Here is a 27,931-nt window from a genome sequence, read left to right as displayed (position 1 = left end):
TACCACCTGCAAATATTTTGTATTATTAAAGCCTCAAAATTTCGTAATAAAACACATCGGGGCAAACTGAGTGCCTGATGCTTGTGAATTTTGAGTTCAAATCCCAAGCTCCACCACACAAAACATGTGACAGAACATCTCGAAATATTTTTGCCCTGTGGAACATTTTCCTGGTACAAGGAATGAACGCAGCAATCTCCAGAAATCACAGAACCATGGAATTAAATGTTGAAGGATCCCAAGGTAAATGAGGTTTATCTTAAATACCTCGACCCCCTTTGTTTGCTGATTTGTTCAAGTCAAGAAAAATTGAGATTTTAAAATCTGATTTCAGGTGGTTTGGGGTTTTTTTCTGCCTTCTTACCTTTATCTAATTCACTTGAGATGTTCCATGACAATGTGGGCATGAAATCAGCAACAACTGAGGAATTCGCTCCTGGAAGGGGAAAAGAGAAAAACCAAGAGGTGCTGTTAATATATGGATTCTATATCATCAGGAATTGAGTTCCTGTCACAGGAATAAAATGATTTGATGCTCTGTGCTGGCAGGCTGACACATCTGGGCAGCAGAAGCAGCCAAGGGGGAAAAGGCAGCGGGCCAGGGCTGGAGTTTGTTTTGCAATGCTGTTCACTGGGAGGCCTCGTGCTAATTAAGCAGCCAATCTTTGGGATGGACTTGACCCACCCTAAAACCTCTCCACAGGTTTTATAGAGGTAGAATGACTCTGCAGTGGAACAGCTGAGGGAAACACGGTGCTGAGAGGCTGCTGAAGGTGTTATCTATCAATATTTACAAGCCATTTGAATGCTGAAAACCCATGTGCATGAGAAGGGATGTGATTTATGTGCTGAAGTTATCAGGGCTACTTGTATGAAAACTCCTGGAAACAGGGGCTGGAAGGACTGATCTGAACCCCAGCAGCACCTGCTCATTGCTGGGAGAATTCTTTACTCTTCAAGAAAAAGCTGAATGGGGATTTAAGTCTTTGCTTGTATCTTTACCTAATTTTAAACAGCAAATCATGAGGAGGATGGTGTTAAGCCAGCGTGCCCTGCCTCAGCTCTAGGTCATGGTAGAACATTTCCTGTATCCAAACGTGGATGACTTCACCCAGCATCCAGGATTCACTGTCTCCCTGTAACAGCAGATCCAGCCTGTGAGGCTGCTCAGGCATCAGGGAAGGCTTTTGGAGTCATCCCCCAGGGATAAATAGACTTTCTGTGAGCCTTAGTGAGTGCTGGTGGAAGGGTGGGAAGAAGAGGTGAGCACACACATTCCATGGCATGGGAAAGCAGTGCACCTCCTAATTCCCTGTGTCCACCCAGCCCTGAGAAACCTGACCTGGAGAAGGAGGAGAGCAATGCTGGGTGGGAGTGTTCCAGCACTGATGTGGGAGAGGGAATGTGAAACAAAACCAAGCAGTGCTCTGGGTGCCAGTCCTGGAAAGATTCACTGCAAATGAACACCCCACAGCCACTCCTGCACCCTGGAGGGACCCCTAGTGCTGGATGATCTCAGAGGTGCACAGGGAGGGCAGAGTTGGGATGCTGCAGTCAGATGAGAAGAGGAATGTTCCAAGTGTCTTCATTTCACTTTGACACCACCTTTGAGCTTATTCCCTGATTTCACTCATAAAACACAGCCTGCAAGGACATGCAGAGATGTTCTGCCTTTATTTGATGGGTTGGTAACTCTTCTATTCCATTAAAAAATCACAAGAAACTGCAAACACCAGGTCACACAAACCCACGAAGCCGTTTGCTTCAGACACAGCCAATGCCCTCTTTATAAATAAGGCCTGGCTTAAAAGCCCACCTGCTTATTCAACACTCTGCCAAGTATTCCCAATGTAAACATGGAATTTGAAGGTGTTTTAACTCCCCTCCGAGCACACCCTGGCTCGTACAGATCCCCAGGGCAGAACCCACTGCTGGGGACAGGCCCTGGGCACGGGGAAGTGGCACAACCAGAGATGGCACCCATTGGCACCAGCTGAGATTTTGGCCCACTGAGTCCATCCCTTCTCATTCTCTGCTTTTAATTAACAGCTGAGCTTATCTAACTCACATAACCCTTATCTAATCCTAATTTTTGGGACCACATGGCTTAAACTTGCAGGGTTTAAGGAAAAAGTGGATCCAGTGCCAATATCGCTGTCATGGTGACCATGACATGGGGGGTAGGTGACAAATAACCAGTGGCCAAACACTGACCAGGAGCTGGTGGGTGTCAGGCTGCACCAGAGGCTGGGATGCTTGGTTCCCTGTCCCTCCTTACCCTTCCACCTCTCCTAGACAAGAAATGGGACAACTCCTGTGCTAAAACCCCTCCAAGACTGGGATCTGAGGTGCTGCTGCTCCTGCTGGGACCAAACTGGTTCATCCCTGTGTCCACAGGCACAGCTCAAACCCACAGACAATGGGTTACCTCAGTCACACACTCGTGCTTGGCACTCCACAACAGATTTTCTGTAGCCACTTTGGCTCACATGGAAATATTTTAGCATGAAGAGCCCACAAAACAACCGTATTCCGCCAACAGGTAAGATATATGAACCAAAATTAAACAGAAAATACTGACAGCACTACAGCCACACGCAGTATTTGTTATTTAAAACTCCAGAGTGCTCATACTGATGTTTTCTTAACCAGGCTTCGAAAACATGACCATGAATCTCACAGAGCAGACACCCAGCAGCTCATCTACAGGAGAAACCACGTTAGAAGACCAAACTTCCCTGTTTGTGAGATAGTTCTGCAGGCTGGTGACTGGTGATTTTCTGATATTCCTCAATGAAAGCCCCAAAGAAGAGCAAAGCATCACTTTGGATCTCACAGAGCAGCTACACCATGTAGGAACAACCACCCCAATGCAGGGAAATAAAACATCCCAGGAAAAAGGTCCAGGAGACATCCCTGAATTCTGTTTCTACCTGTGATGACTCAGGATTGCTGTGCATGAAAGTGAGAGCCGTGACACCTCCCCTTGGAACAGCTCTGTGGTAATTCCAGAAGGTGAGCTCCCAGCCAGCCCTGGGAAGGGATGAGTCAGGGATTTGCTCACAGGGGCACTGGAACAGACTTGCCCATTTGCTGTCACCACTTCAAAATAGGGGGAAAAAAATCTGCTTAATATCAGATCACAGAATCCCAGGATCACTGAAGCTGGAAAAGCCCTCCAAGGTCATCCAGTCCAAGCTGTGCCCCATCCCCATCTTGTCACCAGCCCAGAGCCCTGAGTGACATGTCCTTGTTCCTTGGACACCTCCAGGGATGGGGACTCCAGCCCTTTCCAAGGCCTGACCACCCATTCCATGGAGAAATTCCTCCTGATGTCCAACCTGACCCTTCCCTGGCACAGCTTGAAGCCGTCTCCTCTCGTCCTGTCGATATTGCAACTGAATTTTGAATGTGGAGTTTAAAAACTAATCCTTACTTCTTAAAAGTCCCCTCATGCCCAGCTTTAACTTGAACAATCAGATTTGTTTGGAAGAAGAGTCAGCCTGAGAAATGTGATCAGCAGACAGAGCCATTATCCCGTTAAGGTTGCATTCATCCATGGAATCATTCCAGATGGATGATGACTCTTCTTCTTAACACTGGCAAGATAATTATCTGCTCCAACCTATTAAGAAACATTGGGTTTAAGTTAATGAGAAGTCACAACAGGCTGTGAAAAGCCAAGTAAAGTGTATTTAAACACACTCCCCACGGAAAAGTTGGCCAAGATCTGATTTTATCACCATATTGCACAAGTGTGGAGTGAATTTCACACGTCAGGCCTTGTAAAGCCTTTGTGATTAAATAAACTTCAGTAAGGTTTACAAAAAGCTGTACCTGCATTTGTAAGATGAACTAGAGACTGTAAGTCAAAAAAAAAGGAGATAATGGAGATAACTTCAAGCCCAGAAATAATTGAAGGTTTTAATGGGGAATAAATCTGTACAGAAAAAAAGAGAGAGCAAAATAGGTCCAGGAATGAGGATATCCTGCTCACCAGACTCTAGAGCATGAGGGATGTGTGGATGCTAAGTGGAGGAATGGACACATCCAGTGGAAGCGTGGCCTGGGATGGACCTTCTTTTTGGGGCACAGAGATGGAAATCCCAGGTCTTGCAGGAACACATCTTTTTAAGGTGGAAGATAAGTCCAGCTAAAACATGCAAACAAAAATCCCAAGTGTGTCCTTAATGGGCACCCTTTGTATCACACCAGTGGCTCATTCCATAACCCAATTCTATACCCTATTTATACAATTATTCATATAATCAGGAGTAATTTATTTCTTCTGACAGAAAAATGAATATGATTGCAATTCAGATCTCACTGCAGGATATCCAAACCAGCAAAAAAAGAACAAGGAGGTGTTTCAAGAAGAAGCTAGAAGTCTGAATAATAAGATAAACTATTCAGAATTAATGTTCAAACTACATAAAGAAAAGTTTTCCATTTGCAAGCCTCTTTCTGAATCTGAGCAGAAATCCTTCCCCAAGCACGCCTTGTTATCCTGTGAAGGAATTTGCCTAAGGAAGTGATAAAAGCCCAATTTCCCGAGACATTAAAAACAAGATTGGGCAAGACATGACTGCAGACACCAACGGGGAGTTATCCCACGCTGGCAGCAGGGTCAGGGCAGGACAACTTCACAGGGGACTTAGGCACAGCTCATTTTGGCCAAATCACCCATGAACATTTTGTAGCTGCAGATCTACCAGAAACATCAAGCCCCCCTTAAAGAGGGGAATAAAAATCTCCAGCAAACAGACTCCTCAGCCATCCCACTTGGATAGAACTCCAGGAAAGCAGGAATGGCAGAGAAACTCATACAGACTTACAGAAAAGCTAATTATCCTAAGTGCTCGGTATTTTTTTTGCTTTTCTGCACATTCCTGACCAACACTTCATCTTTCCCTCTGTCTGGTTCCTACCTGACTGATCCCTTCCAGGATCTTCCCACAGATCTGCCTCCTGGCTGTTTTTTCTCTCAGTCCTATCTCCCTCATCTTCCTTTTCTGCCTTTTGCATTCTCTGTTCCACTGATCCTTTGTGAGTTCCCCACACGTTTCCATCTGATCTCCCCAGATATTCCATTTTGCAATCAGCCACTTTTCAGCCTCTCCACAGCCCACCCCGGAGCTGCTGAAGGAAATCTAGACAGACTGCAATGGATAAAACCTATTATTTACTAATTTTCTTGTCAGTTTAAAGCTGGCACCATCCTGAAATCTCTATCATATATCTCAAATTTTGCTCATACCTTTAATGTGTGAAAGGATTTTCATGACATCGGGATCTCTCTATGTCTGCATTAGAATTCTCCTCTTTCCAAAGGAGGTGGGAATTGGGAATACTTCAATCAGTTGAATGAGGGAGAAGTGCAAGAAGATAGGGAATTGTTGAGCTTTTCTGCTCTTTGAGTAAGGCAGGTGTCTCTCCAGGAGAATCTACTGCCTTTAATAGTATGTGATACCACAGGTCAAACCCTATGGATACTAATCCTCATCCCACAGGACAAACCTTCCATGGATTATTTAAAAAACCAGTCCATGTTAAAAATATATTCCTGCAAGGAGCCTCCACCTGCCATGCTCAGGTGAAGCTGCTGTTTCGAATATTTTGGAAGACAAGAGCCTCCAAGGATACACAATAAAATCTGCCCCAGAACAGACTTTTAAAGATGTTCCCGGTGAGGAGGGTGAAATGCTGCATGGTGGCATTTTCCCAGTTAGCTGTGCTCCCCCTGCTTATTCCATGGCTGGAAAAGCAAAGGGAAAGCTGGTTCTGCCAAAACCTTGCCTAGGCAGCTCCAGGGGATAAGAGTTTATCAGATCACAGAATAACTGAGGTTGGAAAAGACTTGAGGGTCACCCGAGTGCCTGAGGCCCACCTTGCCACCAGCCCAGAGCACTGAGTGCCACGTCCTTGGACACCTCCAGGGGTGGGGACTCCAAACCTCCCTGGGAGCCCCTTCCAATGCTGCCCACCCTTTCCATGGAGAAATTCTTTCCAATATCCAACCTGAACCTCCCCTGGCACAGCTTGAAGCCCTTTTCCCATCCTGTCAGGGAGTTGTGCAGAGCCAGAAGGTCCCCCCTGAGCCTCCTTTGCTCCAGGCTGAGCCCCCTCAACTGCTCCTCACAGGACTTAAGTGATTCCTCCAGAGTTCCAAACAGTCATCACCGTGTCCAAAATGCATTTTCTGCTGGGAAAGGACCCTCTGGAGCTCTCCAGGCTGCTCCATGCAGAGATGATGTTGTGGGGTGCTAATAACCTTTAAATGGTTAATTTTGTTCCAGCTCTTAGAATGTGAAACTCCTGCACATCTCCCTGTTCTTTATCTGCTGTGTTACCATTATTGATAGCCCTGGGCAGGTTAATAATTGGCATTAGATAGGGAAATTTTCAACACCAGTGAACAATTCAGGCTCTGTGGATTTCAAATACACGAGACATTAATTTCCAGCTTCAAAAGGGAGACGTGCAGAGGGATGATTTCATTTAGTGCAGGACTGGAAATTGTTAGGAACTTCATTCATATCCCATCTCTTCCATCTATCAGAGCCCCTCATCGCTGCTACTGGCACTTTCATCAGCAGGACCTCTCTGCCTGGGAGTGTTTCTAAATCTTCGAACTCCTGAGGGCTGGGGATAAAGGCAAGGATTAACCCATTTAGGATGCACCATCAGAAAGAATCCCAGTGCCCTATTTGTGGTTTCAGGGAGTGCTTCATGCACCTGACCCCTCTGCCTCCCCTTTTCCTGCAGATCTGCTCTGTCCCAGGAGGATACAGCAGCTTTTGGCTCAGAGGGGGGCAGTCACTGGGGTTTCCAATAAAACCCACCCCAAAAGGCTACTGGCAAGATTAAAACTCGTTCTCAAAAACATCTTTCTTGAATGGCAGTGTCATCAGAAGATGATGTGATTGCTATGCTGGAGTCTCTGCAAACTCTTAAAATACCTTTAGATATTTTGGCAGCAGCCTGGTGCCTTCCACAAGTCAGTACTTTTAGTAACTTGCTCTTTGGCTAAGGTCATATCAGTTAAAATTTGTTTTCTTCAGCGGGATTGGAGACATCTCTTGAAAGAAGAGGCTTTTAAGAGGCCCATTTTATATGCTAATACCTTAATCCTAAATTTCTAATTGCCGCCCTACAATTCCTTTTGATTGCAGCGATTAATTACAGATTATCATTAATGTTAGATGGATTTAGAAGTCACTGTGGAATCTGGGTGCACTTTACATTACTCCAAATTGGGTCGTTAACAGTTCCACTTAAGAAGAGCAAAACACTGCACCCTGGAGCAAGCCACAGCTTTAATGACAGGGAATGAAGAAAAGAAACGGCCACTTGGCCGAGGGCCAGCGTTTCACAGCTCACAGTGGAGCCTTTGTGCTTCTGAGCTGCAGAAATGTGGCCACGATGGCACTTCAGGGCACTTCCAGCAGACCTGGAGCACCACATTCCTGGGATGACACCGCTCAGGTGGGTCCGGAATGATCCTGCACTGCACGAACTCAAAGAACCTCCAAGTTTTTCTAGGAATAATTAGTTGTACTCTCCTCAATCTGAAATATGAGGGATGTTGGAAGGAAGATATTGGAGTGACACGGTGTTTTCCTGCCCATAAAGAGAGGTTTTACTGGATCTGGATCCAGAGTCTGGTGGATCCTTGGTAGCTGTAATACTGGAAGAGGGCACAGCAGAGCTGCTTGCCAGGCAGATTTACAAAGGTTGGAAATTCGCATAATAAATGCACATTTCCCATCTCTCCAAACAGACCTGGATTTTTTTTTCCATTTTCCATGCCCTGAGTTCTTCTGGGCATCTCAGACTGGTGAAAAGACAGAAGAGAAAGTGGAAGTGGGAAGCACCCAAAGAAAACTGGATGACTGCAAGAAAAGGAAGCAAAAAGCCGACAAAAGCAGGAAGAAATTCCTGACTGGGGCTTGTCCAGAAGTGGATGGGACAGAAAACAGAGGAGTCACAAAAACCCATCGGAATATCACAAGGGAATGGAGGAGGAGGAGGAGGATGTCCTGGGGCACTGTTAAGTGAAGATGCTTCAGTGCCAGGAATGGTGAAGAAGAGTCCAGGGAGGGATGGAAGGAGTGTTGGCACAGCAACATCTGGGTTGTCTGAGATGCCTCCCAAAAGTCTCAGAGTCTGAAAAGTGCCGAGATGCCTCCAGAGCCTCCCTTATGAAGCCCACACATCCTTGTGACTCCAAGTGATCCACAGCCCGCATTCCCTGATGGAATTTGCTTTCCTGAAGGCACCAGTGCCATGCACAAGCATTCTGGGGGGCCTGCCCCTCTCCTGCCACAGGTTCCCGTTCATTTCCCTCCCCACCAGCCGAACGAGCAGCGCGTGGTGGGGACAGACGTGTTTGGAGACGAAGGATGAAGTGGCCGGACTGGGCTTTGCACTGCACCTGCTGGCTTGTCCCTGGCTTCCATCAGTGCCACTGCACTAAATCCACCCACAAAAGCTTGAAAGAAGGCAAAGGCAGCCAAGCCCAGGGAGGGCAAACAAGAAATCATTTACATCCCCCATAAATCGCGGCACGCCGTAACTCCTCGCGCCTCAGCGCTCGGGGGCCGCGGCTGACTGCAGAGGATAAGGAGACCAGCAAGCCACAATTAAACCCTTATAACTTGCGAAGAAAATTACAGCAGAAGGCTGCCATGTGCAAATCCATCACTATTTTTTCGAGCCCGATAATTATTTTTGTTGCAGCGACGAAAAACGGGCCTGTGTCAGCCGATGAATTAATGGGAGGGCCTGAAACAATTACTCCTTAAATACACAGAAGTCTCCCCAGTGTAAACACGCTCCCTTCTCTTGCAGATCCTCGTGCTACGAGGCAGACGTTGCCCCATGACTTATTGGCTGCCCATGATGGAGCAGTAAATGCTGCCTGTTTGATGGCTGCAGCCTCATGCCTTGGATTTTACATGGCTCGATGGTGATTAATGCACAAGCTGCCAACTGCAGCCAGAGGCTGAAACACAAGGCCACACTGTGAAACCTATGCTAATAGAGCACAATTTATATAAAAAGGGGGGAATGTAAATATTTAACTGATGCCAGAGCTGGATGCTTTGGCTGAGCTGGGACTGAGCTACATTGATTGTTCAGGAGGAACTTACACCCTAAAACCCGCACAAGCCTGATCTCAGACAGGCTCAGAAGGTGGATTTAAAACTTCGTTTCTTCTGCTAAAAGGCTGTTTTCTTAAATTTACTTCAAGTCGAGCAGATGCCACTTGTGAGAGCTGCTGCTTGTGTGTGTGGAGAGCTGGCCTGGGCTCAGGTCTCCCTGGGAGCACTGAGGGAAGCGCTGGCAGGCGGGATCCTGACCCAGATCCCTCCGGCTCCGGCGCAGCAGGCACAGCATCCTCGAGACCAACCCCAAACCAAGGCTCTCCAGCTAATTTGTGTTTATTAGCAGCCTGTAGAGAGGGCAGGGCTCTGGGAGGTGAAGACTGAACTCCCTTCTCATGGCTCTAGGTTGGGTTTCAATCACAGCACACGACACAGGCTGTCCTTGTCCTGCCCCTTGTCCTGCCCCTTGTCCTGTCCTCGTGGCACTCCTGATCCAGGCTCTCATGGCAGCCAACAAAGGCAATTATGCAGGTAATTAGTCTGCACAAAAGGTTTATGTCAATGCTTCAGAGGTTTCTTTTAATCCCTTCATTGATGGAACGAGTTAATTGATTTAGCCACAGTTACAACTTATTTACTGTAAGAAAGTTTCCTAAATCCAAGGTTCAGCAGGATCTTCTGGATTCAGATACTCACTAACATCACAAAAAATCCAAACTTAACCAAATTTATTTTCACTGCTGTTTTTGGGGGGATCTTAAGTTTCATCAGCGGCTGAAGCTTGGTCTTGCACTGTATTCCCACGATTTCCAAGGATATTCCAGGGAATCCCATCCCATCCCATCCTGGGCATGCAGGAGCACTGCGAGCCCCATGCTGGCAGCTTAACAAAAGACACCAAATCCAAAGGTTTGACAAAATCAATCTCCTGAATCCTTAAATTATGCAGCAATCCTTAGGCGCTTCCCAAAGCTCAGCCAGGGCTGTTTTTATTGGTGCAAAAGAGCCACTTCTAAAAAACACAATTAAGACATCGCGAGCCTTCACCTTAATTGCACCCAGCAGCACAAATGTCTATGGGCTTCGTGACCCCGTAATGGCTTTGCCACAAAAACCCAGCCCACAATCTCTAAAAGTTAATAGCCTGTACAATGGAAAATCAACAGGAGCAGGGCAGAGTCGGCTTGTTCAGCCCTAACTGCTTTAGCAGCCGCAGAAGCCTCACGGAAGGATAAACCACTGATGATTTTTTTATTAGCTCGACAAACAAGAAGCTCAGCATTTGGCGTAGTGCTACTGCAGAGCCACAGGGATTAGGTTTCAAAGCCGTGGCAACTGCCATGCTTTAAGGAACTCGTTAGGCTGGAAATGGATATAGGCTCCCTCTGGAAGGCAAGGCAATCCAAATAAACACACTGAGCACAGCAGCACATCCAGATGAAGTTCCAGGGATCCCCCTGTTCTCCTTCCCAGGAGCAAAGCCCACAGCAGTACCAGGGTTTATGAAGTTCCAGGGATCCCCCTGTTCTCTCCCACCAGAGCAAAGCCCACAGCAGTACCAGGGTTTATGAAGTTCCAGGGGACCCCCTGTTCTCTCCCACCAGAGCAAAGCCCACAGCAGTGCCAGGGTTTATGAAGTTCCAGGGATCCCCCTGTTCTCCTTCCCAGGAGCAAAGCCCACAGCAGTACCAGGGTTTATGAAGTTCCAGGGATCCCCCTGTTCTCCTTCCCAGGAGCAAAGCCCACAGCAGTACCAGGGTTTATGAAGTTCCAGGGGACCCCCTGTTCTCTCCCACCAGAGCAAAGCCCACAGCAGTGCCAGGGTTTATGAAGTTCCAGGGGACCCCCTGTTCTCTCTCCCACCAGAGCAAAGCCCACAGCAGTGCCAGGGTTTATGAAGTTCCAGGGGACCCCCTGTTCTCTCCCACCAGAGCAAAGCCCACAGCAGTGCCAGGGTTTATGAAGTTCCAGGGGACCCCCTGTTCTCTCTCCCACCAGAGCAAAGCCCACAGCAGTGCCAGGGTTTATGAAGTTCCAGGGGACCCCCTGTTCTCTCCCACCAGAGCAAAGCCCACAGCAGTGCCAGGGTTTATGAAGTTCCAGGGATCCCTCTGTTCTCTCTCCCAGGAGCAAAGCCCACAGCAGTGCCAGGGATTTGCATGGCTGCTCCCAATCCTTGTTCTCCAGGCCAAAGGAGTGCAGCAATCTCAAGCTCAGCAGGTGAGCAGAGCAAGCGGCTGCCAAAGTAAGCCCGGCCTAGGGATGGTGCTGAGTTCAAATGCTCCCACAGTCATTACAGGGCTCCATTCCACTGCTGCTTCATTCCCATCACTCAGCTCCAGGAGCATCCAGGAATATTTTGTATGGACTATTTACAGGGCAAGGAAAACACAGCTTCTCCTTGAAGGCTCTGAAGCAAACAAGACACAGGGAAATGGAGATGGTGGAATGGCCCGGAGAATTCTCACTCATTTCGCAGGGAATATTTACAGGCTGCTCCTCCAGCTTTTCTCCACTCATCTGTGACGAGTTCCCAAACCACTCCTTGTGGTCAAGCCAGATTTTAGTGCTGTTTAGCTTTTCAAGTTTCCTAAAGTTCATTCCCAGGTCCTTTCCCCACGCTGCCAGGAGCTTCAGCCTCTGTTTTGCCCCACTCACCATCGTGTGCAAGATCCCATTTTACCAAAACAAAGAAAATCCTGCAGGATGAAGGATGGAGGGAGACCATTCCCAAGTGCAATTCTGATCTTTTGAGGGAGGATTTTTGGGAGGAGGATTCCTGCCTGAGAGATGCAGGGCACTGACTGCACAAAGTCTAAACACCCCATCGGTGATAGGAGAAGTATGTTGGAAATATGCTTTTTTTATTCTGGCAATTCCCTTATCATGTTCAGGATTCTGCTCAAATATCACAATCTACCCACCTGTTTAATTTAAATTAAAGTACTGAAGTAACCAAACTCCTTCCCCTGTGGCATTAAAAGACTCAAATCTTTCCACTGTTTAACACGTGGATGTTCGAGGAATATTTGAACCTAATCCAGATTTTACTGAGATACATGGAAAATCCAGCACCAATTAATGATTTTGGATGCTGTTTCAGGTTTTTGCATTTTTTTAATCCTCCTGAAGCACAGCACTGCCAAGTCATGTATTTTCTCACCCAAATTCCCAAATGAATTGACTCTGACAAGGGGTTTGTGTGCTGCTGGTATCCACAGCGTTTCTATAAGGCCAGGGATAACAGACTGGGGTATTACAATAATCTTTTAAAAAATTAGCTATTAAAGCCTCAGGAGGGGCGTAAGAGAAGAGATTTAGAAGAGAGCAAGTTTAGATTAGAGGTTAGGGAGAAATCCTTCCCTGTGAGGGTGGGGAGGCCCTGGCATGGTTTTCCCAGAGAAGCTGGGGCCGCCCCTGGATGCCTGGAAGTGTCCAAGGCCAGGCTGGACATTGGAGGTGCAATGGGATGAGCTTTAGGTCCCTTTTAAACCAAATCTGTCTGGAATACTCTGATTATTTTCGCCCCCTGCCATGAGCAGGGACACCTTCCACTATCCCAGGTTGCTCCAAACCCCATCCAACCTGGCCTTGGACACTGCCAGGGATAAAGAGTCCACAGCCTGTCATAAATATTCTCAATTTATACCAAAGGCAGGGTAAAAAACACCTGCAGTAGGAGGCATATTCACAAAGAGATGTGAATAATCCAGGACTGGATTCCACAGAGAGGAATATCCGGGGTAAAGGGATCAAATTATTCCTGCCACATCTAGGGCCACTGGGATGGTCCAAAGCACATCCCATCTCTAAGTGCAAACGTAGACAAATTGCAAATATCAGTCATGCAAAGTGTCTTTTTTTACCCCATTTCTCAGCAAATTGGTTCCTGTTTGGAATGCCTGGGCTGGGAATGCTGAAGGTGGGAATTCTCCGGAGATGTGGTTCCCTCCAAACCACGGAGCAAACCTTGCCCTGTGATTTTGGTTTCCTTGCATTAATGCCTTCGTGCTTTGGGAGCATTTGATCCCTACCCAAACACATTCCCACAGACACAGTGCACACACAGCCAAGCAGAGCCAGGTTTGGGGTTGGGATAAAGGATCTGGGATGTGACAGCACATCCCAAACATCTCCCCTGTGATAATTCCCAGTGTTCACTGAGAAGCATCTCCTGTGCCCAGAAGCTCTGACTACTGACAAAGTGCATTTTAATTGCAAGACTGGTGCAGAGAGTGTGGAGGTTTTACTCATCACAGCTTTGCTGCTGCTCCTTCAAGCTAAAATTGGTTTTGAAAGAGGAGTTATTGCACCAAACTTTATCCAGTTCTACCTGAGCCCTCCAAAGACAGAGTCAGCCTGGAGTTTTAGTCACCTGCAGTGTCATATCCAAAGCAATAAATGTTATTTATTGTTAGAGATGAGCAGAACCTCTGCTATCCCCTTCCAGGATGGAATTCATTAGTAAATCTATTTGGGCAGTTTTATACTAATGCAAAGCTGAGCCCAGGGATGTAAGTGAGCAGTAATTTTTGCAGGGGGGTGTGTGAATCCGAGAGGCCAGTCTGGAAGTGAGCGACATGAGGCGACAGAGCTGCTCCCTGTGCCAGCAAAACCAGTCCCCTGTGATCCCTGCACACTGCCCACCCCAGTGTCACCTTACAAGAAAGAACCCAAGCTCCTCTGAATATTTTACTGTGTTTAAACATGTAACAATCTTTGAGAAGTGGAATCAGAGATGAGCCTGACACCTTTGTATCTTGCCCGCTTTGTATCAGCCCACAGATGAATTCTTACTTCCCAGGAACGGGAGGAGATGGAAGTGGGGAATGGGATGAGGCACCAGCAAATTTTCCAGGCTCCATCTGCCCCTTGCAAGAGCTTTCCCTGTGTATCTGAGGCTCTGTAAGTGTGGCAGAGGAAAAGAAAAGCTCTCTACTTGTTGCATTTCCACACCATGGCACACGAACAGCAGCACCCTATAGACACTGCTGCTTCCTCAGAACAAAAAGCTGATTCCTTTTCCTGGCCAACCTCCAGACATGAGCCCAGGTGACCTCGTGGGACCAGGGCCACCTCGCCAGCTCTGGGTGCAGTGCCACCAGCTCTTCCACAGGAGCTCCTGTCCATATCCATGTGGTGCTTCCCAGTTCTGGGAGGGTTCCCACTGTGGTCGAGGGAGTTCTGACCAACAAGCACAAATCCAGGAGTGCCCCAACTTTCAGGATTTGGCTCCCTGAGTGCCATTCTCCCTGACTCTGTGCCAAGCCTGGAGAAGCTGCTCTCTGCTCCAGTGGATAAACACTGAGCTGCAGACACAGGAGTCCTGGCGACCTCGGCTTGTATTTATGGAAAGCAGTGCAGGTGGGTTTACATTCCAAATAAATAAATACAAAAATACTTCATAACCCTTGGAAGTCAGCAGAGAGCAGCATGGTGGGATCAGCTTCTCATGTACTTCTCAGTGGTACTGAGTGTCACTGTGATGGGAAAGAGCCAGGCTGGAGAGAGGCCAGGAGATTCCCTGCCCTGAGTGGTTAAACTTGGAGCAAAACCAACAGACAGCAAGAGAAAAGAGGAATTCTCCCAGGGACGTGTTTGATTCGAAGTAGGGATTTCTCCTTAGCAATTAACTCTGAACAACAAATTAATATTTGTGTCTCCCCCACCCTGAGCACAGCCCCATGGAAAGGAGTGTCTGGTGGCACTGGGATCAAGCAGACATTGAGGAATGTGCTGGAATTGTAGCAGTTTCAATTATCATTTACGAGGCTGCTGCCTTCACTCTGTGAAGAGTCAAACAGAACTCCAGGGAAAGCAGTGTGGTTTTTCAAGAGGCACTTGGGCTCGCTGCTGCTGCCATTGAAGCCTCCAGAAAAGCTGCCACCAAATTAGGAAATGCTGAGCACTTCTGAGAGCCCCACAAGTGCAGCAGAAGTGCCTCACAAAGCCATTAGCTCACAACTGCTCTACAAGCTACAAGCAAGGAAAATAAAGCCAGCAAAGTAAAAGCAAAGAAAGGCGCAGAAATGTTTGAAAGCCCTTCCAAACCATCACGGGCTGACAGGCTGCAGCCCTTTTCATCTGCTGCAGGCCACTTCAGCAGGCTCCAGGATTTAATTAAATGGAATGTTTATTTACACAGCTCAGGAGAGGGGCTCGGCAGCCACCAGAGCCACCTCACCGAGGTTTATGGACTGAAATAGTTGGGAGCTTGGCAGACTGGGACGTGAAATAAGGCCAGGATTGATGGAATTCAGACTGATCTGGGCTGGTGGCATGGGCAAGAACCAGGACTTTGACTGACTCTTGGCTGGGAATTTTCTGGCACATCAAGAACCTCCTGCTGTGACCTAAGAGACACAAGAACCACGAGAGCAAAACCCAGCAGCACCCGCTGACGCAAGGCACGAGCCAGAGGGGCTGATCCCACTCTGGACTTTGTGGGGAACGAAATGGAATGGACTGAAATGAAATCCAAGGCCACGGAGTTTGCTTGGTGGCACCTTGATAAACTGCAGGCCCCTGCAGAGATTCTGAGCTCCTGCAGCAGCTCGGCCCCACCAAACGTTCCCCCTCACGCGAACGCCGAGCAGAAGAATTGCTCAACTCCAGGATTTGCTTTGGCACGGGGCGAGGACACCGCGGCACCGCTCGTGTGTACTCAGCAACTTTAGAATCCCGGGATTTCTCCTGGAGATCTAATAAGAGCACTCGGCGCAGTTTCTGGCTGCTTACAAAGCAGACAAATGAGGAAAATGAAGACTTTTGTTTTCACTGGGCTGTCAGGTCACATTGAGCAGCAGGGCTCGAGTTCCCTTTCTGAGGGTGCTCTGCTCCATCCCAGTTATTACGTGGAAAATGACTCAAGGTGCTGGGATTGAAGCAGAAACTCAGCCCCTAAGGACCTTTTATACACAAACTTTTGTATTCCTCCAAAGGTGGAAGGATGGGAATGAAGGAGCTCTGCCTTCAGACAGCTCAACCAGACTTCAGCTGCCAGAGGACACACAGAGCTATCAGAGCTCCCCAGCCCTGGAGCTGCAGCCCAAATGCATTTATCCATTTAAAGATTCTGCCTTCGTTGCCTCAGATTGAGGGAGCTGTGATTCAAAGGGCTGTTCTTCACTAAACCTGGCTTTAAGGTGCCCAGTGGTTGGACCAGAAGTTACACCCTGGGCTAAGGGAGGCCCAGGGCTTGTCCAAAAGGCAGCAGAATTGGTGCTTTACTTCACTGAGTGACTCCTTCACTCAGCTCTGACAGGAGAAATATCTGGAATTACTGCAGAAAATCCAGCATTCTTTGCTGCCCAGAAAACAGAAAAGAAGGATGGATTTGAGGAAATCGTTTCAAACCCAGGGAGCTGCTGTACAAGAACAATTATTGTTGTATAAGAGCAATTATTGGCTATTTCCTCGTGCTCATCTTCACCTTGAACTAGAAAATTCCTTAAGTAAAAGCAGACACTGGAGCAAAGGTTTTCTGTCTCTTTTCCAGAGCAGAGTCAGCTGGTGGCACAGAGAGGGGGGATCTGTAATGAAGAATGCATTAAGTTGCATGGTGCAGGCTCTGGAAAACCCTACAGAGACTTTTTTTCTTGAAAAAGGTCAGGGGGGAAAAAAAAAAAAGAGAGAAAGCTAATTCTTGAAAAATAATCTCCCAAATAAACAGAGCAGCCCATGGAGAAAGGATCAGCACAGAGTTTGGAGGGAATACCAGAGAGAGCTTGAGAATGATCCTTTCTTTAACAATATGTGACCTTCCACCTTAATTCTTTCTTTACTAATCACTGACTTTGTGTCTTGGAGAGTGGTAAAAATGGCAAATACCCCCCGAAATAAAGGCAAACGGTACTTGGGGAGGGAAAATAGAGATGAGACCACAGCAAAATGGTAATTTCAGCAAAAATAATCTGCCCATCATCTGGGCTGAGGAGTTGTGACCCTGGTTTTGTGTAAGCAGCTCTCACATGAAGAGAACTTCACCCTAAAATATCCTTCCACAGCCCCACAATCCTTTGAAATCTGGTTGCACAATCCCTTACTAACACAAGCTGTTGGGAATATGTATTTTAAATCCTGGGAAGGCAAATCAGTGTTTCCATCTTGCACGCTTCTCCAAATTCAGAAACACGGTGAGTGATACAAAGAACCAGTGTAAAACTGGTAATTGCAGGTAAGGCACACAAAGAGAGGGGAAAAAACCCAATAAAAACAAGTCCAAAATTGGAGTGATAACTGCAAATCTAAACAAAAAAGATGTAGTTCAAGATGAGAAGAGGGAAGAAAAACCAACCTGCAAACCAGATCATGCAACTTTTGTGCCAAATGCCTCATTTTTGAATTAAATCAGCACGGACTGCTGAAAACCCTGCACGGTCCAAGCCCCAAGTGAGCTCCAGAGATATCTGGCACCCTGATTCCACAGCAAGGATGATTTATAACCTTGCTTTGTAATTGCCCCCTTGGAACACGGCCCATTTTGAACCCCTGCCTAACGAGCTGATTTGGGGGTGGAGTTCTCCTAGCGCTGCCTGACAAAAGTTGGATGTGAAAATCTTTTAAAGTGTTCAATTTTTAAAAGATTTACTGGGAACATAATAGCAAATATGGTTGGAATCAGGAGCCAAAGGGGTTTTTTTCAGCCTGGAGAGAGCAAATAGTCTGTTGTTCCTTACATCTGGAACAGTAGTAATCTATTCCTTAAGCCTGAGCAATCAAATTACTCTAATTTTCTGTTGTCTTGGCTTGAATAAATATTTTCAAGACAAGTTATGTTAAAAATATGCACACGCTGACTGCACAGTGAAATGTGCTTAACATCTGTGCTGCAGTTTAGTGTGGCAAGATGGAAAGGTATCCCAATGGAAAGGGACTGCAGAAAAATCACTCCCTTTCCACTGGAATGAATAACCTACTGAAGAATAAGTATTGGACAAAATAGGGGAATTTAAATGAATGATAGAGAAATATATATATATATATATATATAAAATAGAATATACAGGACTAGGGAGAAAATGGGTATTGAAACAGGGGGGTAATTAGGGAAAAATTAGACTAAAAGGGAGGCTGGAATTCCTGTGGCAGCTGCACAGGGATAAATCTCAAAGGGGTGGTGGGCTGCAAATAACAGCTTTCCATCATTTCATGGGATACAGCTCTGGTTGGGCTGATTGGACAACTGGGGGAAAAAAAGCAAGTGAGAAAAATGTGGGTTTTTTCTGCCTCTGAAATCCCCTCACAGCACTTGCAGGTCTCACTCCCCATGTGAGGAAGGGATTTGGGTTGTTAGGGAAAAAAAAAATGGAAAATTGGGACTTTCTCATTTTGTTACCAAGAACTGAAAACTTCTGAGATGTTGAGTGAAAAAACCAGGGACAATAATAGTAATTCCTGTTCAATGATAATTAATTCTGGCCAAAAGTAGCAGGGAAATGCTCCCACTTTTCCAGCAGATGGGAAGGCACAAGCTGCAAGGCTCCTGCCTACAGAGCGACCCTGAGCACCTCCAAGGGCAGGGGATGAGGGGAAAACTGTGTCAGATTTCGGATCAAAGCCCCATGTGCTTCTCATTTTCCCCCTCTGCATCAGGGACAGGCTGACAGGCGTTTCTGGAACTGCAACAGCACTTCCAGTCTGAAACAGGTCACTAAAAGAGAAGTTATTTCTCATTTCCAAGGCCCCACTTACACTCCAACGGAAGGAGGAAAATGAAGGCACTTAACTCTTTTTCACTACAGCAGGTTTTCCCTCCCATTACTTCTTCCTGCAATATTGGGCGACGGGGAATAGATCTGGGATGACGATCTTTCTCAAAGGATTGTCTTCTGCCATTTCTCATTCGAAGAAATCACACTTGGCATGGTTTTCCCCTAACGGGCAGTGCCTGGCAGAGTGGGAAGCTCTGGGTTGGAATGCAGATGCGCACATCTGTAGGTATTTATTCCTGCTGTGCAGGTTTAATACAAATAAAAGAGTTGCTGGTTTCCCTTCAACTTCAAATCTTCAAACTGGTTTGAAATCTTGGCATTTTGGAAGCTGCTGGCCTCTCCCGCTCTCCCCGTCAGATGTTTGAGCTCCCACCACAATTCCAAGCCCACTCCTACAAACACAAACGTGGTTTTGCTGTCACCTTCTGGGCCAGCATTCCAGCAAAACATCAGGAAACCCAAAATAACCCTGGAGTAGGGACCCTTCTCATTGATGTCTTTGCTGCTGTTCAGATCCACATTCCTGGTGCCTCTGAGCCGGAGCAGAGGGAGGGGAGGGGATGAGGAAAGCCAAGAGCTGCAGAGTTTTTTCTGTGCTTTGAAGAGAGAATTATGTCTGTTGAGATAGAGAGTAATTGATGTTGAAAACGCACCAATAAATTAATATCACAGCAAAGCCGAATCCTGGGATTTATGGGAATGCAATCCAGGCCGTTTGGTAAACAGATCCGAAGTGCAGACGAGCGGGGAGGATAAGAAATACAGGAGCTTGGTTTGCTTCCAACTGAGCAGATTAATGTCAATATTTAAGAAAGCCCCAGAGGAAAGGGAAAAAAAATTCAGCCATCTGAAACAAAATATTGGATTGTGCCGGGGCTGTGGGATTATCCAAACAGAGCAGAATTTCAGCCTGCTGCTCTTGATGTGTTTGAGTCCATCAGATGTCATGGAAGTGCCCCTCTTTGGGAAAAGTGAGACTGCAAGTGCTGGAGAAGCTCGTTCTTATTTTATGGACAATTCTGTGCCGTGGAGTGTCCACAGCCCCTAACTCCCCGTGAGGGGCCACGGGGAAGAGTTTGACAACCACTGGGAATGCTCCATGTGCCACAGAAATCCTGTTGAGAGTAAGATCATGGAATCATGGAATGGTTTGGGCTGGGAGGGACCTTAAAGCTCATCCTGTTTCACCGTGCCATGGGTGAAACCTTCCACTATCCTGGGCTGCTCCAAACCCCGTCCGACCTGGCCTTGGACACTACCAGGGATGGAATAACTTCCTTGAGGTACAGATGAGGCAGAAGATCTCCCAGACCTCTCCTTTCCCTCCTCCACTGGAAGCCAGCCACCATAAAGAACCTTCCCAGGACCTTTCTTCCATCACCAAAATCCCTTTTGATGCTCTTTCTCCCTAAAAGCAAACTCTGAGGGACACTCAGATCAATCAAACACATTTCACTATGGAAGGAGCAACTCGGAATGATTTAAGCGTATCCATCCTCGTAACTCCTTAGAAATACTCTGGAGGGTCAAGGGTTGAAAGGCAGTCCTTTGAAGAATCCCATACTGATGAACATTTTAGGGAATCTTAGCAGGAATGTTAATTACCTGGAGTCACTCACGGGATACAATGTGTGTACCCGGTAAAACTTCAACAAAAACCCTCAAATCCATTTTTCCTGAACGTATTCCAGGGCCCAGGTCAGCAGAGATTTTAAGTAACTTTAGTTAAGTTTAGTAAAGTTAAGTTTAGTTGAGTTGAGACTTAAGTCTGTGCTTAAATACTCTGCTGTAAGAGGGTCTGTATCACAAAAGGACTAGAACCACAAAAATCCAGCCTGAAATGCCAAGGATACCAGGTGATCCCAAATCCCTGAGCTCGAAGGGAAGAGTTATGGTGAAGTCCTGTCCATATTTACCTGTTTTATGAGCAGCTCACGGTGTATTTGTTACGCAAATGGACCATGTTAATTGAAAATGGTAATGCACAATAATCTGATGAAAATGTACTACCCATCCATCAAAATTGTAGAATAATAGTGGAAGGTATCCATGCCCACGGAATGAGATGATCCTGAAGGTCACTTCCAACCTAAACCATTCCACGAATCCATAATCAGCGGTGAGAAGAGGCAAAATTCCACATCAGCCCTTGGAAGCACATTCCAGTCAGGGCCCATCAAGTGGCTACTTCCAAAGGGCAGCAAAAGCCAGGATTTCTTTTGGGTATCATGAAATTGTTCCATAATGCTTCATATTTATAAATATGAATTATTTCCAGGTTCTTGTTTATGTCAAAAAATATTGATTATAGGAGAACTTCAGACAGTTTGTCCTAGAAGTTCCTGTTTAAATTCCTTTTCCATTAACAATACAAATACTGCTTTTTCCCTTTTTTTTTTTTTTTTTTTGAGAAAGAAAACCATGAATAACTAAACGTTTTCACCATGTGATTAACACATCACCACCTTGAAAAGGCTCAAACTTTCCTCAAGGTGTATCAGCAAAAGCAGACAAAACATCCTGGAGCTATTTTTCCAGAGGATGGTCGGAACTGGCGCTGCAGTAAATCCCAAATGCCAGTGCAGCCGTGCTTATCCTCCTTTTCAAGTGAAGCCAGCTCGGAAACTTGGAAGACCTTTTGCTAGACAGCCCTTGCTCCAGCTGCTCCCTTCCCAAGCTTTGAAGGGAGGGATTATCAGGATGTGTCCAGTGAATTAATGGAATGATGGCACCAGCAAAAACAGTGTCTTCAGCTGAAAAATAACTCGGAAAAACTGAAGGGAAGCGGCCACATCCAGTGAAATGTTTTCCATGGGAAAGCCTCGGTGTGGGCTGGACTGACTGCAGGCTGGGAATAAGATTCCCACTCTGTTCCAGAGCTTTTGGTTGCAAATGCTGCTGGTGAGGTGTTGGTTCTCTGTGAAAACCAGGTGAACGTGGAAAACTGGGATTTCCTCCCAGATGCCAGAGCAGGAGCCCCATCCATGAGGACAGAGCAGAAACCTTTCTTGGACTAAAGAGAAGTTCCCAATAAAACCACAAGTCTTTAAATGGGAAAAAGTGGGAGAAGCTTGGTGTGGGGCCCCTCACAATATTGCTTTGGCTCATGCTTGGTGATTCTCCACAGGCCCTCTGGGATTTATTCCACAAATTCTGCAATTCTCTTACTTTTCCTGCTGCTATCCCTTCATCAAGATGTTCGAATTCACAGGCTCATCAATTTTCCAATACGATTCCATCAGCTCTATTCCTGCCACCCCAGCAAACAATCAGCGAAGCCCTTGGAATTGCACCACTCTCAAATTTATAATTAGAAATATTTTAATTGCTGTCTCTCGTGGAGAGAAAGATAACTTATCTCCCCTAAAAATAAACAAATCCAAATGGAAAGAATTCATTCATAATTAAATCATTCTCTCCAGAAAACCTACAAGCAAGATGGATGATGGAGGGGAGAGATAAGAGGATTATAAATGTAATTTTAAAATTGTCTTAAGGGGGAAAGTTTACACCCACAGGAGTTAAATGATACCCAGATCAGTTACAGAGAATTAGCTCAGCTCAGCCCCGATTAAATGAAGATATTAGCAAAATAAAACTAGAAAAATGACATGAATAGGTGGCAGCTTTCAAAGCTGCAGAAAGGCTTAAGAAAGGAGAAATCTTTTAAGAAATTCCAAAGGTTTTAAAGTGGAGTTTAAATACTAGAAATAATATTTAAATATGTCCAATTTTTTTAATCCTTTCCACGCTTTGTGAAACAGGGTATTAAACTGTGTATCAAAACAAAATATTCCAGGCTGAAAAGTTGAAGACAATGTGGAGCAGCCAGGAACTGAAGGAACCTGGGATAAGCGCAGGAATCCACACGACAGCTGCTGAAAAACTGGGATGTGGGAGCTGGTTCTAATGAAGAGCCCACTTTGGCTTTCATCAAAACCTTGAAACTCGCCCAAGCTGTGCCCAACACTGATGGAATTTGATTCAGTGCTCTGTCCTCTTTGTCTCTCAGCACAATTTGATTTTGGGATAGCAACTCCAATCTCTGAAAATGCCAAAGGCTCCTGTTCTCCCAGTATTCCAGCCTTGCTGGAAATGGGAATTGCTGTCATCCAGCAGACCAAAGAAAGCTTAATCCTGAAGGATTCCCAGGCCAAATTCCAGCCCCAAAGCGTTTGATATGCTTTGACAGGCTTCCCATAAGCAACTGAAGTTCTGAGTGCTGGAATGAGCTCCCTCCTGGGATCGTTTGGGGTTTGTCTGGATTATGGATGTGCATCCACGCTGGAGCAGGGGCAGCCCAGCCCACGGCACCGGCACTGCCTCGGGAACAGCTGGAATCCTTCCCTGTGAGGGTGGGCAGGCCCTGGCACAGGGTGCCCAGAGCAGCTGTGGCTGCCCCTGGATCCCTGGCAGTGCCCAAGGCCAGGCTGGAGCAACCTGGGACAGTGGAAGGTGTTCTGGGGAATTGGAACTGGATGTGCTTTAAGGTTCCAAGCCAAACCATTCCAGGATTCCATGCTTGCCGTGCCAGCTCTCCCTGTTGTGCAGCCCAGCACAAGGCCAGGGATGACCCTGTTTGCTCCCACACTGGGAAATAATGAAAGGAAACCTGGAAATCCTGAGGAGCCCCAGAACTGAGCACTGGATCCAACTGGATGCGGGGCAAGAACTGGAGGCTCCTCAGCCCCTGAGCAGTGACTGCAATGAATGATTTGGGTAAGGGACAAAAGGAGCTGCACTGTTCACCTGGAGCACTGGATTGTCCCATCCAGACTCCTGCTTTTCAAGAGACAACTTATCCATGAAAAATCATGAGGAATCTTCTCCTTTTCCCTGCTGCCAAGAAGCAGCATCAGAAACGATCCAAATTCGAGGAATAAAAGGCACGGACAGGCACTGCTGCTGTCAGCACCGGCTCGCCCCGAGATGTCCCCTTTTCCTGGTTGTGAAATGTGCTGGTGACACATTTACCTACAGCACCAACTGCTCTTCCCCAGGGTATTTACAGAGTGTGGGATGGTTTGAAGCCTTTGCTGCCCTTCCTGCTGTGATGTTGTTGGCACACATGAGCCAGCTGGTCCCTCTCTGCCTCCGCCTTGGCCGTCACTGGTGCCCTGCCCTCTTTGTCTGATCTCTTCTGGAAAGCTTCCAGCATCCCTTGGTGACTGGTGTGACTTCAGGAGAGCTGGGATATGAATTACATTTTATTAAATGTCATGCTAAAGTGCTCAGGCACTGATGCACAGCCTATTAGTAGCTTTAAGATTTCAGTGTTTTGGTGGGAATGCTTCGAAACTGAAGTATGTTTTCTTTGGCCGAAGCTGCACCATTAGATGCAGTTTCTCCTGACATTTCCAGAATTGTTTTATGGCTGTTTCCATGGAGGTCGAGAAGGAAATGACCGTTCCAGGAATGCTTCGATAGCATCCACAGCAACACAAAAGGCTGAGTTATGGAGCTGCACTCTGGCCAGGCTGATGGTGTGATGATTAACAAGTTGTGCTGCCACCAGGGCCCCGAGCTGGGAATGCTGCTGGGAATACCCTTCCTGAGCCCAGCACTGAGCTCCAGTGATTGATACAGCATCTTCCACTTCATACATTTCCCTGCATGCCCAATTATCAGATTTTCTTCCTCTCCATTTCATCAGTCACAGTCATTATTTGCATTGTTTCCCTCCCAACTGCCAGACATCCAGAGATCAAACGATGAAACCCCCCCTCTTTCTAAATTTTATTTTAAAGAAAGTGACTCTGCTTAAGACTTCCCTACGAATGGGGATTGTAAATTTATTACCTTCACTTGCTCTGAGGAAGCTGTTAAAGGCATCAGGAAGCAGCCAGATAACCAAGGCCATAAAATACTTTAGAAATTAATGAATGAAAGATGGGCTGAAGCCACAAAGTGTGGGTCTGGTTCTGGTTTTTGAACTTGTGCAGAGTTCACAGATGCTCACGGGCACGGCTTTTATTCCAGAGAGTAAAGCACCAGTGCTCAAGTTCAGAGCAGAATCAAACTTTTTCCAAAGCTCAGAGTTATCCCAAATCCTTGGGTTTTGTTCTGATCCATGGCTGAAACGATTCAGAAATGCTGCAAGCTGGGAACTGCTGCAGCTGGCTTTTGTCAAGCATTTCCTGAGACAAGGCTCGAGAAAATATCCCTGGTGCTGCTGCCACCAGGAACTGCCTGCCTGAGAGACCATGCTGAGAGAGAATGGGATTCATCCCTGCTTCAAAGCATCCAGGATCTGAATGGATAAACCACAAGAAGGAGAATGGATGGAGCAGTGGTCAAGCAAAATGTTGGATTTAAAAGCACTGCCCACCCTTTAGCCCTCCTGAGCTGAGCCCTCCAAGAGTACAGAGAGAGGCTCATCACTCACCTCCCTCAAAAACAGGAGAGAATTTGAAGTCTTCCCCAAGTTCTGCTGAAATCAGAGAATTCTCTACTGATTTCACAGAATTAGAGAATCCCACACTGGTTTGGGTTGGAAGGGACCTCTAAGCCCACCCAGTTCCACCTCTGCCATGGCAGGGACACCTTCCACTGTCCCAGGCTGCTCCAAGCCCCAATGTCCAGCCTGGCCTTGGGCACTGCCAGGGGATCCAGGGGCAGCCCCAGCTCCTCAGGACAACAGTTTAAACAGATTCCTTGAAACTGAAATCCGTATTTTTCAAGCTGGTGCCTCTATCGACACCTTTGGTTTGGGCAGGGAGAAATAAAGTCTTTGTGTCTCTCCCTTAGCACTCGAAAAGAGAAATACCCTGGAAAGGATGGGGGATGAGAGAGCTCAGGGCCACCCCATACCCACAACGTGTCCAACCCATCACACCTTCCCTACATTCCCACCTCCTGAAGGTGCATTCTCTCCTAAGAAATGAACACTTCCTTTTTTTAGAATATAACCTTTTTTCCCTTCTTTTCCACACCATCCCTTTGACATCCACAGCAGCACAACGAGACTCACTGTTCATTTTTCTTGCCCAGTTCCTCTGTCTCCATACTCTACTGGCTAACTGGGAAGTGTCCACTCCAGAGGCGCCCAGTTTCCCTAGACACAGCCCATGGGACCAGCAGAGATGGCCATGGACCACCCACAGCCCAACAGGGCAACTAAAGCAGTTTCTTACACACAAAAATAACGTTCCAGAACTATTTGATGTATTTTTAGCCTCTTTTAAGGAGCTTCAGCAGCTGGGAACAAGGTGGGAAGCCAGAACCATGGGCCAAGATCCAAAATCCATTGAAAGCATCGGAGCTTTTCCATGGATTGGCTTTGGATCAGGATTGTTCTGGCCAGGCTGCCACCCATGCACAGCTCAGAGCTCCTCCCCTGAGCTGGTTTTGGGATTATATTCACAGTTTCCTTCACATTTCATACATGAGCTTTACAGAATCACACCCAACAAGCATTCTAGGAAATGAAGATTTATGGAGGGGGGAAAAAACCTGTGTAATAATAAATCTTATCCTTAAATGTGCAGTGCAGAGGATGGAGATGAGAAGAATTATTTTACACTTTATAGTGCTTTGAGCTGTGATTTTATTTATAGCAGCTATTTGAACTGAGATTGTCCCAGAGAGAGAAAAGGGCAGCTCAGCTCCAGCTTTAGATAATAGGTCAGGCTTTCCAAGCACTATCTGAGGCTTCTTGGAATAAAATTAAGCACCAGACTCCAATCTGGCCCTCCACACTCTTTAAGAATAATTACAGAAATAAAGGACTTTTTATTAAATCGCTGAACTTTGGGATACAAACCTGGGGAAAAACTGTAAAAGTAAAAATAATTCAGATGAAACTAAAAATCACATTTTGAATGAAGCTTGGATTGGGCTGCAATATGAGAGTATTGAGTATGAGGGTTAGATGGGATATTGGGAAGGAATTGTTCCCTGGGAGGGTGGGGAGGCCCTTGAATACAATTCCCAGAGCAGGTGGGGATGCCCCCGGATCCCTGGAAGTGTCCAAGGCCAGGTTGGAGCACTCTGGGACAGTGGGAGGTGTCCCTGGCCATGGCAGGGGTGGCACTGGATGGGCTTTAAACCCCTTACAACCCAAACCAATCCAGGATTTTCAAATCACTCATAAAGTGCATTACGGGCTTTCTGGAATTATTCCGATTTCTTTAATTGCTGTATCGATGCAAGGCATCCTTAGGAATTCCACTCTCACAGTGACTGGTCATTATTCCAAGCGCTTCCCAAATTTTCACAGCCAAAGCAGAGCCCCAGCATTAACCCCAGCCATGTGCAAGACTTCCAGAAAAAGGAGCTTCACCATTTTCTTAATAGTCAACAGTCACTAAAATTTGTGAGGCAATTCATCCCCAACCTTAAAGAGATTTCCAGGCTGCCCACACCAGCAGCACAAGAATTCATATTTAGGGGAAAAAATTCTCCTGAACTAAGAAGGATGCTTACTTTTCCATCTGAAAAAAAAAAATAAAAATGGCTGTGAGAATGAATCAAGTGGTCAAATGGTTTAGCAAAAGTTGTTCCAAGAAACCACCTCCTTCAGCTAATTCCTCTCTGTGACAGAAGCCATTCTAACACTCCAACAATGAGCTTTCTGGCAGCACACGCTCTGGAAATAACTGTCCGTTCTCCTGACAGCCTTCTTCCTGGATTTTTTCCCTTAAATCCCATGAATGAAGGATTACCAGGATTTATGTAGCTATTTAATACCTCCAGGAAAGAAAAAGCACACGGCACAGGAAGAGAAACAACAGGTATAGAATGGATCTATCATAATTTAAGTCCAGCTCGCCAATAAATTTATCCTGACATTGACTGATAAATGTTGAGGCTATTTGAACTTGTTTCCTGCATTGTGAAAATTATCCTGCAGCTGCTTCCTCTGGCTGCTCCAAAATGCTGGGTTTTAGGGAGTGTGGATACACTGCTGAGGGAATCATGGCAACAAAAAGGACAAATCAGAACAGTTGATACCAATTCATCCCTTTTGCATCACAAAAAGTTTTGATTTGGGTTTTGAGAGGTCAGGATTAAACACCACCTGTCTTGCTGGATGTTCATACCCCTGGATAGTTCTTTAAAATATTTTAATGTCATTTTAAAAGGTAATTCTTGAAATATCTTGTTCAGGCA

At 46.4% G+C, this 27,931-nt stretch overlaps 1 protein-coding gene across 2 annotated transcripts in view; it reads right to left on the bottom strand.

The window, feature by feature from the left end:
* Window positions 1-27,931, bottom strand: part of ROR1 (receptor tyrosine kinase like orphan receptor 1) — a 147,138-nt gene that overhangs the window by 47,123 nt on the left and 72,084 nt on the right. For both annotated transcript variants that reach the window (XM_032118015.1, XM_032118016.1), the window contains exon 2: window positions 365-436. In XM_032118015.1, the coding sequence (XP_031973906.1) occupies window positions 365-436 (72 nt within the window). The remainder of the gene's footprint in view (window positions 1-364; window positions 437-27,931) is intronic.

This window comes from Corvus moneduloides, chromosome 9 (genome assembly GCF_009650955.1).
Source record: "Corvus moneduloides isolate bCorMon1 chromosome 9, bCorMon1.pri, whole genome shotgun sequence".
In the NCBI taxonomy this organism is placed as follows: Eukaryota; Metazoa; Chordata; class Aves; order Passeriformes; family Corvidae; genus Corvus; species Corvus moneduloides.
Note: the sequence above shows the minus strand (reverse complement) of the source record. Positions and strands in the feature narration are given on the sequence as shown.